The 17743-nt window shown below is 46.0% G+C and overlaps 1 protein-coding gene across 1 annotated transcript in view; it reads left to right on the forward strand.

The window, feature by feature from the left end:
- Positions 1-17743, forward strand: part of LOC118378311 (1-phosphatidylinositol 4,5-bisphosphate phosphodiesterase eta-2-like) — a 295453-nt gene that overhangs the window by 217292 nt on the left and 60418 nt on the right. Inside the window, exons 6-9 of the mRNA XM_052484176.1 lie at positions 5636-5806; positions 9718-9811; positions 13171-13374; positions 14739-14859. Coding sequence (XP_052340136.1) covers positions 5636-5806; positions 9718-9811; positions 13171-13374; positions 14739-14859 — 590 coding nt within the window. The remainder of the gene's footprint in view (positions 1-5635; positions 5807-9717; positions 9812-13170; positions 13375-14738; positions 14860-17743) is intronic.

A 17743-nucleotide genomic window follows, 5' to 3' on the forward strand; every position in this document is an offset into this window, starting at 1 on the left:
AACTGAAATGTGTCTTCCGCATTTAACCCAATCCCTCTGAATCAGAGAGGTTGAGGGGGGGGCTGCCTTAAACGGCATCCAATTCTCGGTGTCTGGGGAACAGTGGGTTAAATGCCTTGTTCAGGGGCAGAACGACAGATTCGGGGATTCGATCCAGCAACCTTTCGGTTACTAGTCCAATGCTCTAATTACTAGAGAGAGGGAGGGAAGGAGGAGAGGGAGGGAAGGAGGAGAGGGAGGGAAGAGGGAGGGAAGAAGGAGGGAAGAAGGAGAGGGAGGGAGGAGAGGGAGGGAGGAGAGGGAGGGAGGGAGGAAGGGAGAGAGAGAGGGAGGGAAGGAAGGAAGGAGGAGAGGGAGGGATGGATGGAGGAGGGGGAGGGAGGGAGGGTGTGTTATCAGTGATTGCAGGGCTCAGTAGAGAGAACAGGGTGCCATGTAAGACGCAGACAAAATGTTAACAAATCAAAGTATTGAATCTACGTGGGTTGGTGGTTTAAAATAGTCCAAAACCCGTGGTATACTTTCCTTTCTGAGATATTTAGTATATATATATATATGAATATATGCCATTTAGCAGACGCTTTTATCCAAAGCGACTTACAGTCATGTGTCATGTGTGCATACATTCTACGTATGGGTGGTCCCGGGAATCGAACCCACTACCCTGGCGTTACAAGCGCCATGCTCTACCAACTGTGCTACAGAAGGACAATCACATTTAGTGATCCTTTATCTTACGAAAGAGAAGATGGCCCTTTTGATGCCAATATGCTTCACTGAAACCATAAAGCCTATGAAAATGACAATTACCCTTGATGTCTGTGTGGATACACATCCTGTTCCCCCTGTTAGTATCCACTCCAAGAAAGGACCAATCCGCTTTCTCCAAATGAGCCGGTCATGGTGAATTAAAAGAGAATTGTGGCTTCATTATTTCACAACTTTTAAATTGAGTTAATTTAACAACCTCGGTCAACCTCAGGACTTGACCTTTTTCAATGCTGTTCAAATGACTCACTTAGTGGGGATGTGTCGTCGTGACTGTTATGAAATTTGGGACAGATTTGTCACAGGAAACTATTTAACAGGAAAGGCAATTGAGAGGCACCTATAAATTGCTGTTGTGCCTTTTTTTCATAATGACTCCTGGGCTCCTCCTCAATTCATCCTGCCTAGATTCCTTGTATCCTCTATCCTTGCCACCTCCTCTAAACACATTAGAGAAGGTCTGATGGAAGGGTCCTTGGACTTGTCACTTAGCAAACAGGCTATGCTATTTGCTACAAACTCCCAGCCAGGACACAGCCTAGTGGAGCCAGAGAGTCCTTTGACAGCCCTGCTAAGATTAGTGAGTTAGCAGTGTGTTATCATGTTGTTAGTCTGTTAGCGCTGGCGCCCATGGCAGTTCCTTCACCCCCAGCCTGTGGCGTAGCGAGCTGCACTAAGCCCCCCTGGGGGGTGTCACCCATATGGTGCGTAGGAAAACAGACGGCCTCCGGTGTAACACACGATAACACACCAGGGACCAATCTGGACCTTGATGTTTGTGTGGGTGGGTGTGCGCATTCTTGCTACACTTAGTGTACCGCATGCCTCCGGTGTAACACACGATAACACACCAGGGACCAATCTGGACCTTGATGTTTGTGTGGGTGGGTGTGCGCATTCTTGCTACACTTAGTGTACCGCATGAAGTCAATTTCTCCCCCTCTCTCCCTCGAGAGATTTGACTTCCTGTTCAGTGTTGAGAGACAGTGTTGTTTCTGCCAGGTGCTCTTTTTGCCTCTCCGTTGAGCCGATGTTTGGGTCAACATTCAGATGTTATATGTTACATGCGCCGAATACAACAGGTGTAGACTTAACAGTGAAATGCTTGCTTACGAGCCCAACGATGCAGAGGTAACAACAGAATATGAAGTAGTAACACAAGGAATCAAATACACAAGATTAGAGCTACAGAACCAGTCAAAAGTTTGGACACACCTCCTCATTCAAGGGTTTTTCTTTATTTTCACTATATTCTGCATTGTAGAATAACATCAAAACTATGAAATAACACACATGGAATCATGTAGTAACCCAAAAAAGTGTTAAACAAATCCCAATATATAGTTTCAAAGTATCCACCCTTGGCTTGATGACAGCTTTGCATGCTCTCAACCAGCTTCATGAGGTAGTCACCTGGATTGCATTTCGAAAAACAGGTGTGCCTTGTTAAAAGTACATTTGTGGAATTTCTTTCCTTCTTATTGCGTTTGAGTCAATCAGTTGTGTTGTGACAAGGTATGGATGGTATCCAGAAGAAGCCCTACTTGGTAAAATACCAAGTCCATATTATTAAACTTTGAAAGTTTCTTCAAGTGCAGTCGCAAAAAACATCAAGCGCTGTGATGAAACTGTCTCTCAGAGGACCCAGAGTTACCTCTACAGAGGATACGTTCATTAGTTACCTCTACAGAGGATACGTTCATTAGTTACCTCTACAGAGGATACGTTCATTAGTTACCTCTACAGAGGATACGTTCATTAGTTACCTCTACAGAGGATACGTTCATTAGTTACCTCTACAGAGGATACGTTCATTAGTTACCTCTACAGAGGATACGTTCATTAGTTACCTCTACAGAGGATACGTTCATTAGTTACCTCTACAGAGGATACGTTCATTAGTTACCAGACTCATAAATTGCAGCCCAAATAAATGCTTTGCGTGAATCAGGCCTTCATCTCAACATCAACTGTTCAGAGGAGACTGCGTGAATCAGGCCTTCATGGTCGAATTGCTGCAAATAAACCACTACTAAAGGACACCGATAAGAAGAAGAGACTTGCTTGGGCCAAGAAACACGAGCAATGGACATTAGACCGGTGGAAATCTTTCCTTTGTCCAAATTTGAGATTTTTGGATCCAACTACCGTGTCTTTGTGAGATGCAGAGTAGGTGAACGGATGATCTCTGCATGTGTGGTTCCCACCGTGAATCATGGAGGAGGTGTGATGGTGTGGGAGTGCTTTGCTGGTCACACAGTCAGTGATTTATTTTATTTTTAATTTTTTTAATTCAAGGCACACTTAACCAGCACGACTACCACAGCATCCTGCAGCGATACGCCATCCCATCTGGTTTGCACCTAGTCCCACCATCATTTGTTTTTCAACAGGACAAAGACCCAAAACACACCTCCAGGCTGTGTAAGGGCTATTTGACAAGGAAGGAGAGTGATTGATCGAGTGCTGCATCAAATGACCTGGCCTCCACAATCACCCGACCTCAACCCAATTGAGATGGTTTGGGATCAATTGGAACGCACAATGAAGGAAAAGCAGCCAACAAGTGCTCCACATATGTGGGAAGTCCTTCAAGGCTGTTGGAAAAGCATTCCAGGTGAACTGGTTGAGAGAATGCCAAGAATGTGCAAAGCTGTCAATGCAAAGGGTGGCTACTTTGGAGAATCTAAAATCTAAACACTTTTTTTGGTTACTACAAGCTTCCATATGTGTTATTTAATAGTTTTGATGTCTTCACTATTATTCTACAATGTAGAAAATAGTCAAAATAAAGAGGTGTCCAAACTTTTGACTGGTACTTTATATACAGGATGTACCAGATCAGTGTGGAGAGGTACAGAGTATTTGAGGTAGATATGTACATGAAGGCAGAGTAAAGTGACTAGGCATCAGGATAGATAATAATAAGGTATTTGAGGTAGATATGCACATGAAGGCAGGGTAAAGTGACTAGGCATCAGGATAGATAATAATAAGGTATTTGAGGTAGATATGTACATGAAGGCAGAGTAAAGTGACTAGGCATCAGGATAGATAATAATGAGGTATTTGAGGTAGATATGTACATGAAGGCAGAGTAAAGTGACTAGACATCAGGATAGATAATAATAAGGTATTTAAGGTAGATATGTACATGAAGGCAGGGTAAAGTGACTAGGCATCAGGATAGATAATAATAAAGTATTTGAGGTAGATATGTACATGAAGGCAGAGTAAAGTGACTAGGCATCAGGATAGATAATAATGAGGTAGATATGTACATGAAGACAGGGTAAAGTGACTAGGCATCAGGATAGATAATAATAAGGTATTTGAGGTAGATATGTACATGAAGGCAGAGTAAAGTGACTAGGCATCAGGATAGATAATAATGAGGTAGATATGTACATGAAGACAGGGTAAAGTGACTAGGCATCAGGATAGATAATAATAAGGTATTTGAGGTAGATATGTACATGAAGGCAGGGTAATGTGACTAGGCATCAGGATAGATACTAATGAGGTAGATATGTACATGAAGACAGGGTAAAGTGACTAGGCATCAGGATAGATAATAATGAGGTAGATATAGTATGCACATGAAGGCAGAGTAAAGTGACTAGGCATCAGGATAGATAATAATAAGGTATTTGAGGTAGATATGTACATGAAGGCAGGGTAAAGTGACTAGGCATCAGGATAGATAATAATAAGGTATTTGAGGTAGATATGTACATGAAGGCAGAGTAAAGTGACTAGGCATCAGGATAGATAATAATGAGGTAGATATGTACATGAAGGCAGGGTAAAGTGACTAGGCATCAGGATAGATAATAATGAGGTAGATATGTACATGAAGGCAGAGTAAAGTGACTAGGCATCAGGATAGATAATAATGAGGTAGATATAGTATGCACATGAAGGCAGAGTAAAGTGACTAGGCATCAGGATTGATCATAATAAGTATTTGAGGTAGATATGTACATGAAGGCAGAGTAAAGTGACTAGGCATCAGGATAGATAATAATGAGGTAGATATATACATGAAGGCAGGGTAAAGTGACTAGGCATCAGGATAGATAAGTTATTTCAGGTAGATATGTACATGAAGGCAGAGTAAAGTGACTAGGCATCAGGATAGATAATAATGAGGTAGATATAGTATGCACATGAAGGCAGAGTAAAGTGACTAGGCATCAGGATAGATAATAATAAGTTATTTCAGGTAGATATGTACATGAAGGCAGAGTAAAGTGACTAGGCATCAGGATAGATAATAATAAGGTATTTGAGGTAGATATGTACACGAAGGCAGGGTAAAGTGACTAGGCATCAGGATAGATCATAATAAGGTATTTGAGGTAGATATGTACATGAAGGCAGAGTAAAGTGACTAGGCATCAGGATAGATGCTCTGGATAAGAGCGTCTGCTAAATGACTTAAATGTAAATGTAAATGTAATGAGGTATTTGAGGTAGATATGTACATGAAGGCAGGGTAAAGTGACTAGACATCAGGATAGATAATAATAAGGTATTTGAGGTAGATATGTACATGAAGGCAGGGTAAAGTGACTAGGCATCAGGATAGATCATAATAAGGTATTTGAGGTAGATATGTACATGAAGGCAGAGTAAAGTGATTAGGCATCAGGATAGATAATAATAAGGTATTTGTGGTAGATATGTACAAGTGTGTGTTTTTGTGTGTGTGTGTATGTGTGTGTGTGTGTGTGTGTGTGTGTGTGTTTGTGTGTGTGTAAATAGTATGTAGTCTTGTGAATATGCATAGTGATGCAACATAAGGTCAGTGCAGATAATGAATGGTTACCTGGACTAACTATTTCCACTCTTCTCCTCTTCCCAGGAGGCAGACACTGATGACAACCAGGGCACCCTGGGCTTTGAGGAGTTTTGTTCCTTCTACAAGATGATGTCGACACGCCGTGACCTCTACCTGCTCATGCTCACCTACAGCAACCACATGGACCACCTTGACACCAGCAACCTGGCCCGCTTCCTGGAGCTGGACCAGAAGGTACAGTGAGCAGAGTTGGAGTGTATGCAGGCAGCCAGACAACACACACACACACACACACACACACACACACACACACACACACACACACACACACACACACACACACACACACACACACACACACACACACACACACACACACACACACACACACACACACACACACACACACACACATAGGTGCATAGCATACACATCCGCGGGGTTACACACACTGCACATCCCCAGATATTGAAAAGGTATCCACAGGATGGTATCCACATGCCTCTGGGTTAACTCTTGCTTTGTCCCACCTTTTTAAGTTACTTCGGTGACTCGTAATTGCTTTACTCTGGGGCGAAAGACAGATTTTTAAAAGATTTTAGTCTCAATAATGGTAGCAGCAGGATACACTTGTCGGTACAATTTTACACACCCCCCCTTCCTGCCTGTCAGAATTTTTCCATTCAACAGATTATGCATATGGCACACAATATTACTATTGAATTGCAGTGAAAAGCTCAGTTTGACATTTTGAATCTTAAGCCTTGACAAAGACGTTTCAACCGACCAAACAGAGAGAATAGACAGACGTTTCAACCGACCAAACGGAGAGAAGAGACAGACGTTTCAACCGACCAAACAGAGAGAAGAGACAGACGTTTCAACCGACCAAACGGAGAGAAGAGACAGACGTTTCAACCGACCAAACGGAGAGAAGAGACAGACGTTTCAACCGACCAAACGGAGAGAAGAGACAGACGTTTCAACCGACCAAACGGAGAGAAGAGACAGACGTTTCAACCGACCAAACAGAGAGAGAGACAGACGTTTCAACCGACCAAACGGAGAGAAGAGACAGACGTTTCAACCGACCAAACGGAGAGAAGAGACAGACGTTTCAACCGACCAAACGGAGAGAAGAGACAGACGTTTCAACAGACCAAACGGAGAGAAGAGACAGACGTTTCAACCGACCAAACGGAGAGAATAGACAGACGTTTCAACCGACCAAACGGAGAGAATAGACAGACGTTTCAACCGACCAAACGGAGAGAAGAGACAGACGTTTCAACCGACCAAACGGAGAGAATAGACAGACGTTTCAACCGACCAAACGGAGAGAAGAGACAGACGTTTCAACCGACCAAACGGAGAGAATAGACAGACGTTTCAACCGACCAAACGGAGAGAAGAGACAGACGTTTCAACCGACCAAACGGAGAGAATAGACAGACGTTTCAACCGACCAAACGGAGAGAATAGACAGACGTTTCAACCGACCAAACGGAGAGAAGAGACAGACGTTTCAACCGACCAAACGGAGAGAATAGACAGACGTTTCAACCGACCAAACGGAGAGAAGAGACAGACGTTTCAACCGACCAAACGGAGAGAAGAGACAGACGTTTCAACCGACCAAACGGAGAGAAGAGACAGACGTTTCAACCGACCAAACGGAGAGAATAGACAGACGTTTCAACCGACAAAACAGAGAGAATAGACAGACGTTTCAACCGACCAAACGGAGAGAAGAGACAGACGTTTCAACCGACCAAACGGAGAGAAGAGACAGACGTTTCAACCGACCAAACAGAGAGAAGAGACAGACGTTTCAACCGACCAAACGGAGAGAAGAGACAGACGTTTCAACCGACCAAACGGAGAGAATAGACAGACGTTTCAACCGACCAAACAGAGAGAAGAGACAGACGTTTCAACCGACCAAACAGAGAGAAGAGACAGACGTTTCAACCGACCAAACGGAGAGAATAGACAGACGTTTCAACTGACCAAACGGAGAGAAGAGACACTTGACTGAAAAAAAAGACCATCCCTTTTGTACACAAACATCCCATCCCAGTTATCCAATACATTTTGGAATAGTTATCCAATACATTTTGGAATGGTTATCCAATACATTTTGGAATGGTTATCCAATACATTTTGGAATAGTTATCCAATACATTTTGGAATAGTTATCCAATACATTTTGGAATGGTTATCCAATACATTTTGGAATGGTTATCCAATACATTTTGGAATGGTTACCCAATACATTTTGGAATGGTTATCCAATACATTTTGGAATAGTTATCCAATACATTTTGGAATAGTTATCCAATACATTTTGGAATAGTTATCCAATACATTTTGGAATGGTTATCCAATACATTTTGGAATGGTTATCCAATACATTTTGGAATGGTTATCCAATACATTTTGGAATGGTTATCCAATACATTTTGGAATAGTTATCCAATACATTTTGGAATAGTTATCCAATACATTTTGGAATGGTTATCCAATACATTTTGGAATGGTTATCCAATACATTTTGGAATGGTTATCCAATACATTTTGGAATGGTTATCCAATACATTTTGGAATGGTTATCCAATACATTTTGGAATGGTTATCCAATACATTTTGGAATGGTTACCCAATACATTTTGTCATTCTAAGTGCTATGCTAGTAACCGAGCCAATATAGCTTTATCTACAGTGTATAATGTTCAACTTATCAATGTGGAAAAGCTCTTGCAAGTTAGATGAGAGTATTTTTTGCTGACATCCCAATTAGCACGCAAGCTAACTAAACGAGGAGGAATCTTCTGTTGTGACTCGCCCCCATAGAGACTCCGCTAGGTGACAGACCGACACAGTCGTTAATGGATTTTCTATTAGGGCCTGAAACAAAGGCTTAATAGTGGTGTGTATGTGCAGACACAGAACCCTACAAGGCTATTAGAATTAGCAGTACCAGTTCTAAAGGCTTTCTTTGGGTGTCTAAAATAACATACGATCACCTATCTAATGGTTCTGTTGTAAAAAAATGTTTAAAAAATAGAGAGACTGCAAAAAATAAAAGGAGCAGTAATTAATTAATTGGCTCTGTGCTTTATAACGAGCATGTGCTTTTTGGGCTAATTTGCAGTCAACAAAATGAAGCGGGGAGAAAATGCATTTGTTTGGTTTTTGGATCCCAGTTGATGTCTAGTCTGCCCATTTCAGAAGCTGGGGTATATTATTTGGGCTAATTGTGTTTGATGTTCCACAACTCCCTACTTTGTCGGGGAGGGTTGTGGTGGTTTAACGAGGTGAGTTATTTCAAACAGGATGCAGCTGGGCGGTCTCCAGCTCCTCTCCTCTCTGCTGGCATCATTAGCTACAGCCTGCCTTGCTTTCTCTGATTAACTGTGTTTACTAGCTCTCTCTCTCGCTGTGTGTGCGTGCGTTAACTCTCCCATCTCATCACCATTTGCTGCCGCAGTACCCAAAGTGTCTCCACTCTACGCACTCGTTAGCCAAACACATTTTTCCACATTTACCCACTTCTTAAAAAGCCCTTTAGCCTCTCGTGATCGGAAATCGGGGCAAAACCATGGTCAGAAAGCAGTTTGATGTCAAATCACTAATGATTGTAAGTGACCAGAGGAAAGTGGCACAACCTTTTCGCTAGCTAGCTTCTCAATCTGTCCTTGAAACGGCAGTTTCCCATCTCTGTAAGTAGTCCAAGCTACTTAGCTAAAGCCTCTGTCTCCCAGATCTAGTAGTGTGCAGCACTCAACTGGGGGGGGGGGTTGACTGGCACTGCAACAAAGTGAGTGTCACCCCCCTGCCCCTTCCTTCTCCACCCATTTTGGGTCAGCCTGACGATGATTGACATGGATGGGTATCAGATCGACCAATCGGCCAGTTTAAAAAGTCAGCTGTCAGGCGGACAATTGGATTTTAGCACAGGGATGGGGGTTATTAGCCACATGTGAGGACATGTCTTCATTGGATTAACAGGAATTTATCTTCACCAACTCTTCCAATGTTTCCTGTTATGCAGAGGGATTTGATTATTAGTTACAGTAGTCGATCTGCATTTTTTAAACTATTTGTTTATTGTGCGTTTGTTCTTGTCTTTTTCTGTTTTGTAGATGACGAAGGTGACCAAAGACCATTGCATTGAGATTGTGAACAAATTTGAGCCATGCCCCGAGAACCAGAAGCAAGGGGTTCTGGGTATTGATGGTAAGAGCTTGGTTCCACTTTCTATTGTCCTTTTATCAGTCGAATGTCGCACGTCTCTCCCATCCCATCCCCCGTCTACAACGTCTCTCCCATCCCATCCCCAACTACAACGTCTCTCCCATCCCCTCCCCCCGTCTACAACGTCTCTCCCATCCCATCCCCCGTCTACAACGTCTCTCCAATCCCCTCCCCCGTCTACAACGTCTCTCCCATCCCATCCCCCGTCTCCAACGTCTCTCCCATCCCCTCCCCCGTCTACAACGTCTCTCCCATCCCCTCCCCCGTCTCCAACGTCTCTCCCATCCCAACGTCTCTCCCATCCCCTCCCCCGTCTACAACGTCTCTCCCATCCCCTCCCCCCGTCTACAACGTCTCTCCCATCCCCTCCCCCGTCTACAACGTCTCTCCCATCCCCTCCCCCGTCTACAACGTCTCTCCCATCCCTCCCCGTCTCCAACGTCTCTCCCATCCCATCCCCCGTCTACAACGTCTCTCCCATCCCCTCCCCCGTCTCCAACGTCTCTCCCATCCCCTCCCCCGTCTACAACGTCTCTCCCATCCCATCCCCCGTCTACAACGTCTCTCCCATCCCATCCCCCGTCTACAACGTCTCTCCCATCCCATCCCCCGTCTACAACGTCTCTCCCATCCCATCCCCCGTCTACAACGTCTCTCCCATCCCCTCCCCCGTCTACAACGTCTCTCCCATCCCCTCCCCCGTCTACAACGTCTCTCCCATCCCCTCCCCCGTCTACAACGTCTCTCCCATCCCCTCCTCCGTCTCCAACGTCTCTCCCATCCCCTCCCCCCGTCTCCAACGTCTCTCCCATCCCCTCCCCCGTCTACAACGTCTCTCCCATCCCCTCCCCCGTCTACAACGTCTCTCCCATCCCATCCCCCGTCTACAACGTCTCTCCCATCCCCTCCCCCGTCTACAACGTCTCTCCCATCCCATCCCCCGTCTACAACGTCTCTCCAATCCCCTCCCCGTCTACAACGTCTCTCCCCTCCCCCCCGTCTACAACGTCTCTCCCATCCCATCCTCCGTCTACAACGTCTCTCCCATCCCATCCCCGTCTACGACGTCTCTCCCATCCCATCCCCGTCTACAACGTCTCTCCAATCCCCTCCCCCCGTCTACAACGTCTCTCCCTCCCCCCGTCTACAACGTCTCTCCCATCCCATCCTCCGTCTACAACGTCTCTCCCTCCCCCGTCTCCAACGTCTCTCCCATCCCCTCCCCCGTCTCCAACGTCTCTCCCATCCCCCCGTCTACAACGTCTCTCCAATCCCATCCCCCGTCTACAACGTCTCTCCCATCCCATCCCCCGTCTACAACGTCTCTCCCATCCCCTCCCCCGTCTACAACGTCTCTCCCATCCCATCCCCCGTCTACAACGTCTCTCCCATCCCATCCCCCGTCTACAACGTCTCTCCCATCCCCTCCCCCGTCTACAACGTCTCTCCCATCCCATCCCCCGTCTACAACGTCTCTCCCATCCCCTCCCCCGTCTACAACGTCTCTCCCATCCCATCCCCCGTCTACAACGTCTCTCCCATCCCATCCCCCGTCTACAACGTCTCTCCCATCCCATCCCCCGTCTACAACGTCTCTCCCATCCCATCCCCCGTCTACAACGTCTCTCCCATCCCCTCCCCCTCTACAACGTCTCTCCCATCCCATCCCCCCCGTCTACAACGTCTCTCCCATCCCATCCCCCGTCTACAACGTCTCTCCCATCCCATCCCCCGTCTACAACGTCTCTCCCATCCCATCCCCCGTCTACAACGTCTCTCCCATCCCATCCCCCGTCTACAACGTCTCTCCCATCCCATCCCCCGTCTACAACGTCTCTCCCATCCCCCATCTACAACGTCTCTCCAGTCCCATCCCCCCGTCTCCAACGTCTCTCCCATCCCATCCCCCGTCTACAACGTCTCTCCCATCCCATCCTCCGTCTCCAACGTCTCTCCCATCCCCTCCTCCGTCTCCGTCTCTCCCATCCCCTCCCCCGTCTACAACGTCTCTCCCATCCCCTCCCCCGTCTACAACGTCTCTCCCATCCCCCATCTACAACGTCTCTCAGTCCCATCCCCGTCTCCAACGTCTCTCCCATCCCCTCCCCCCGTCTACAACGTCTCTCCCATCCCATCCCCGTCTCCAACGTCTCTCCCATCCCATCCTCCGTCTCCAACGTCTCTCCCATCCCCTCCCCGTCTACGACGTCTCTCCCATCCATCCCCCGTCTCCAACGTCTCTCCAATCCCCTCCCCCGTCTACAACGTCTCTCCCATCCCATCCTCCGTCTCCAACGTCTCTCCCATCCCCTCCCCGTCTATAACGTCTCTCCCATCCCCCCGTCTACAACGTCTCTCCCATCCCATCCTCCGTCTCCAACGTCTCTCCCATCCCCTCCCCCCGTCTACAACGTCTCTCCCATCCCCTCCCCCCGTCTACAACGTCTCTCCCATCCCCCATCTACAACGTCTCTCCAGTCCCATCCCCGTCTCCAACGTCTCTCCCATCCCCTCCCCCGTCTACAACGTCTCTCCCATCCCATCCCCGTCTCCAACGTCTCTCCCATCCCATCCTCCGTCTCCAACGTCTCTCCCATCCCCTCCCCGTCTACGACGTCTCTCCCATCCCATCCCCCCGTCTCCAACGTCTCTCCAATCCCCTCCCCCGTCTACAACGTCTCTCCCATCCCATCCTCCGTCTCCAACGTCTCTCCCATCCCCTCCCCCGTCTATAACGTCTCTCCCATCCCCCCGTCTACAACGTCTCTCCCATCCCATCCCCCGTCTACAACGTCTCTCCAATCCCCTCCCCCGTCTCCAACGTCTCTCCCATCCCATCCCCCGTCTACAACGTCTCTCCAATCCCCTCCCCCCGTCTCCAACGTCTCTCCCATCCCATCCCCCCGTCTCCAACGTCTCTCCAATCCCCTCCCCCCGTCTACAACGTCTCTCCCATCCCATCCTCCGTCTCCAACGTCTCTCCCATCCCATCCCCCCGTCTCCAACGTCTCTCCCATCCCATCCCCCGTCTACAACGTCTCTCCCATCCCCCCATCTCCAACGTCTCTCCCATCCCCGTCTACAACGTCTCTCCCATCCCCATCTACAACGTCTCTCCCATCCCCCGTCTACAACGTCTCTCCCATCCCCCCGTCTACAACGTCTCTCCCATCCCCGTCTACAACGTCTCTCCCATGTGGTCTTCATAATGGTTGCGTTCACTTGGCGCCAAGTGGACAAAACGGACTGAAACAGGGAGGCGACTACCTGGATATAATTGGTTGCAGAATGTTTTAGATTTTTTATTACATAAAAAAAAATCTATTTGCTTTGTGACCCAGGTTTCACCAGCTACATGCGCAGCCCGGAGGGGGACATTTTCAACCCAGAGCACAACGTGGTGACCCAGGACATGTCTCAGCCACTCTGCAACTACTTCATCGCCTCGTCCCACAACACCTACCTGATGGGGGACCAGCTCATGTCCCAGTCCCGCCTCGACATGTACGCCTGGGTGCTGCAGGCCGGCTGCCGCTGCGTGGAAGGTCTGTGGAAGGCGCCGTTCTCTGAATAACACTCACTCATGCACCCAAAACGTTTATTCAGGCAAGCGTGTACCAGTGCACACACAGTTGAAGTCAGAAGTTTACATACTCTTTATCCAAATAGATTTTAAGTTGAGTTTTTCACAATTCCTGAAATGTAATCCTAGTAAAAATTCCCTGTCTTAGGTCAGTTAGGATCACCACTTTATTTTAAGAATGTGAAATGTCAGAATAATAGTAGAGAGAATGATTTTATTTCTTTCATCACCTTCCCAGTGGGTCAGAAGTTTACATACACAATTAGTATTTGGTAGCATTGCCTTTCAATTGTTTAACTTGGGTCAAACGTTTCGGTTAGCCTTCCATAAGCTTCCCACAATAAGTTGGGGGAATTTTGGCCCATTCCTCCTGACAGAGCTGGTGGAACTGAGTCAGGTTTTGTAGGCCTCCTTGCTCACACACACTTTTTCAGTTCTGCCCACACATTTTCTATGGGATTGAGGTCAGGGCTTTGTGATGGCCACTCCAATACCTTGACTTTGTTATTCTTAAGCAATTTTGCCACAACTTTGGAAGTATGCTTGGGGTCATTATCAATTTGCAAGACCCATTTACGACCAAGCTTTAACTTCCTGACTGATGTCTTGAGATGTTGCTTCAATATATCCACATAATTTTGGTATCTAACGGCGTTTTTGGTACCAAAATTGCTCCCAAGTATCAACCAGACTTGTGGAGGTCTCTATTTTTTTTCTGAGGTCTTGGCTGATCTATTTCGATTTTCCTTTGATGTCAAGCAACGAGGCACTGAGTTTGAAGGTAGGCCTGGAAATACATCCACAGGTACACCTCAAATTAGCCTATCAGAAGCTTCTAAAGCCATGACATAATTTTCTGGAATTTTCCAAGTTGTGTAAAGGCACAGTCAACTTAGTGTATGTAAACTTCTGACCCACTGGACAGATACAGATAATGTATCACCCACTGGACTGTGATACCGTGAATTATAAGTGAAATAATCTGTCTGTAAACAATTGTTGGAAAAATGACTTGTGTCATGCACAAAGTAGATGTCCTAACCGACTTGCCAAAACTATAGTTTGTTAACAAGAAATTTGTGGAGTGGTTGAAAAACTAGTTTTATTGACTCCAACCTAAGTGTATGTAAACTTCCGACTTCAACTGTACATGGAGGTTACATACTGGTACAAATATTGTCTATTTTGTCTTCAGTCAGAGAATGTAATGGGTTCCTTGTATGTAACAGTTTGTGAGCTGAAGGATTAACACAGGAAGTATTAATTAGCTTTGTGAACACAACCTTCTCATGGTCACTCCATTCTTTTTCTTCCCCTCCACTGCAGTGGACTGCTGGGACGGGCAGGACGGCGAGCCCATCGTGCACCACGGCTATACTCTCACCTCCAAGATCCTCTTCAAAGACGTCATCGAGACCATCAACAAGTACGCCTTTGTGAAGAACGAGTAAGAATGTCTGCTTCTGAGTTCTTAATTCTTGTTTTGTCCACAGACCTCCTAGCTAGCTTCTCAGGTTAACTGTCCTATCAAAAATACCTTTATAAATCAAAAAGTTTTTTTATAGCAACATGAGGTTGATTTGACATTTCTCTCCCACATAACATATTTGAATGCCTGTCCTTCATCCTGAGCCTGTATGGGAGAATGGAAGGGAATGAGGCGGTGAATTCAATTGCTTTCCCGCGAGGCTTTTCATGAGATATCGGTCTGAGAGCGTTTTGTCGTGCACGCAATAGCTAAGCCTACCATCATCGTTCATACATCTTAATGGTAACAATATATCTTTCAGATGTAGCCTACTTTACCTTATGCTTTCTCATATGCTCCAGATATGCTATTATTTTTTATTTTTATTTAAACTTTATTTAACCAGACATATCAGTTGAGAACAAATGAATCTTCAATGACCGCCTACCAGAAGGGACGGGGTCTGGGAGTAAAAATAAAATCACACATCATGGCAAAAGAGAGACCACAAAAAGAGAGACCACAAAAAGAGAGACTACAAAAAGAGAGACTACAAAAAGAGAGACCACAAAAAGAGAGACCACAAAAAGAGAGACCACAAAAAGAGAGACCTACAATAACAACAAAGACAACCTGGGAAAGGGCAAGAAGGTAGAGACAACAATACATCACGCAAAGCAGCCACAACTGTCAGTGTCCATGATTGAGTCTTTGAATGACCAGATGGAGATAAAACCGTCCAGTTTGGTTCTTTTTGCGGCTCGTTCCAGTCGCTAGCTGCAGCAAACTGAAAAAAGGAGCGACCCAGGAAAGCGATGTGTGTGTTTTGGGAACCTTTAACAGAATGTGACTAGCAGAACGGGTGTTGTATGTGGAGGATTAGGGCTGCAGTAGATATCTCAGATAGGGGGGAGTGAGGCCTTAGAGGGGTTTTATAAATAAGCATCAACCAGTGGATCTTGTGACGGTTATACAGAGATGACCAGTTTACAGAGGAGTAAAGAGTGCAGTGATGTGTCCTATAAGGAGAATTGGTGGCAAATCTGATGGCGGAATAGTAAAGAACATCTAGCTGCTCGAGAGTACACTTACCTGCGGGTCTATAAATCACGTCTCCGTAATCTAGCATGTATAGTCATCAGATAGTCATCTGAATCAGGGTTAGTTTGGCAGCTGTGGTGAAAGAGGAGCGATTACGATAGAGGAAACCAAGTCTAGATTTAACTTTAGCCTGCAGCTTTGATATGTGCTGAGAGAAGGCCAGTGCACTGTCTAGCCATACTCTCAAGTAGTTGTATGAGGTAACTACCTCAAGCTATAAAACCTCAGAGGTAGTGATCACACTTGTAGGGAGAGGGGCATTCTTCTTACCAAACCACATTACCTTTGTCTTTGAGGTGTTCAGAACAAGGTTAAGGGCAGAGAAAGCTTATTGGACACTAGGAAAGTTTTGTTGTAGAGCATTTAACGGGGAGGGGCCAGCTGAATATAAGTTTATCATCTGCATATAAATGGATGCGAGAGCTTCCTACTGCCTGAGCTATGTTGTTGATGTAAATTGAAAAGAGCGTGGAGCCTTGGATCAAGCCTTGGGGTACTCCTTTGGTGACAAGCAGTGTCCGAGACAGCAGATGTTCTGACTTTATACACTGCACTCTTTGAGAGAGGTAGTTAGCAAACCAGACCAAAGACCCCTCAGGGACACCAATACTCATTAGCCAGCCCACAAGAATGGAATGGTCTACCATATCAAAAGCGTTGGCCAAGTCAATAAAAATAGCAACACAACATTGCTTAGAATCAAGGGCAATGGTGACATCACTGAGGACCTTTAAGGACACATCCATAACCTGAGTGGAAACCAGATTACATACCACTGACTCTGTTGGTAAACAGGGGGAAATAGAAATAGGCCTATAAAAGGTAGGACCAGCTTGATCTCCCCCTTTAAATAAAAGACGCACCGTGGCTGCCTTCTAAGCAATGGAACCTCCCCAGAGAGGAGAGACAGGTTAAAAAGGTCAGAGAGAGACTTGGCGATGATAGGGGCAGCAACCTTACAGAAGAAAGGGTCTAATCCATCTGATCCAGATGATTTTTGAGGTCAAGTTTAAGGAGCTCCTTTAGCACCTCAGACTCAGTGACCGCCTGTTGGGAGAAACCTTGTAGTGGGGCAAGGGAAAAAGAGGGAGGAGCATCGGGATGGTTGCATTAGAAGTTGTGGAGATGAGCAAATGTTGGACAGGCAAGGAGGCATGGCATAGTCAAATAGGAATCCTGACTTAATGAAGTGGTGATTTAAAGAGCTCAGCCATGTGGTCCTTGTCAGTAACAACCACATCATCAACATTAAGGGACATAGGCAGCTGTGAGGAGGAGGGTTTATTCTCCATGTCTTTAAGTTTTACAGAACTGTCACGGTCGTTATAATGACTGGACCAAGGTGCAGCGTGGGATGGTTCCATCCTCTTTATTTCGAAGTGATATTCAAAGAAAACAATAAATCGCAAAACGAAACGTGAAGCTACTATAGTGCTTGCAGGCAACTATACATAGACAAGATCCCACGAAGCACAAAGGGAAAATGGCTGCCTAAATATGATCCCCAATCAGAGACAACGATAAACTGCTGCCTCTGATTGGGAACCATACCAAGCCAACATAGAAATATAATCACCTAGATGACCCACCCTAGTCACACCCTGACCGAGCCAACATAGAGAATAAAAAGCTCTCTATGGTCAGGGCATAACAACAACGTCTTTGGGTCCACAGAGAAATAACTGCTCCTTAAAGTAACTAACTTTGGCCTTCCGGATAGCCTGAGTGAACTTATTTATAATTTGCCTGAACGAGAGCCAGT

Source organism: Oncorhynchus keta, chromosome 28 (genome assembly GCF_023373465.1).
Source record: "Oncorhynchus keta strain PuntledgeMale-10-30-2019 chromosome 28, Oket_V2, whole genome shotgun sequence".
Taxonomy (NCBI): Eukaryota; Metazoa; Chordata; class Actinopteri; order Salmoniformes; family Salmonidae; genus Oncorhynchus; species Oncorhynchus keta.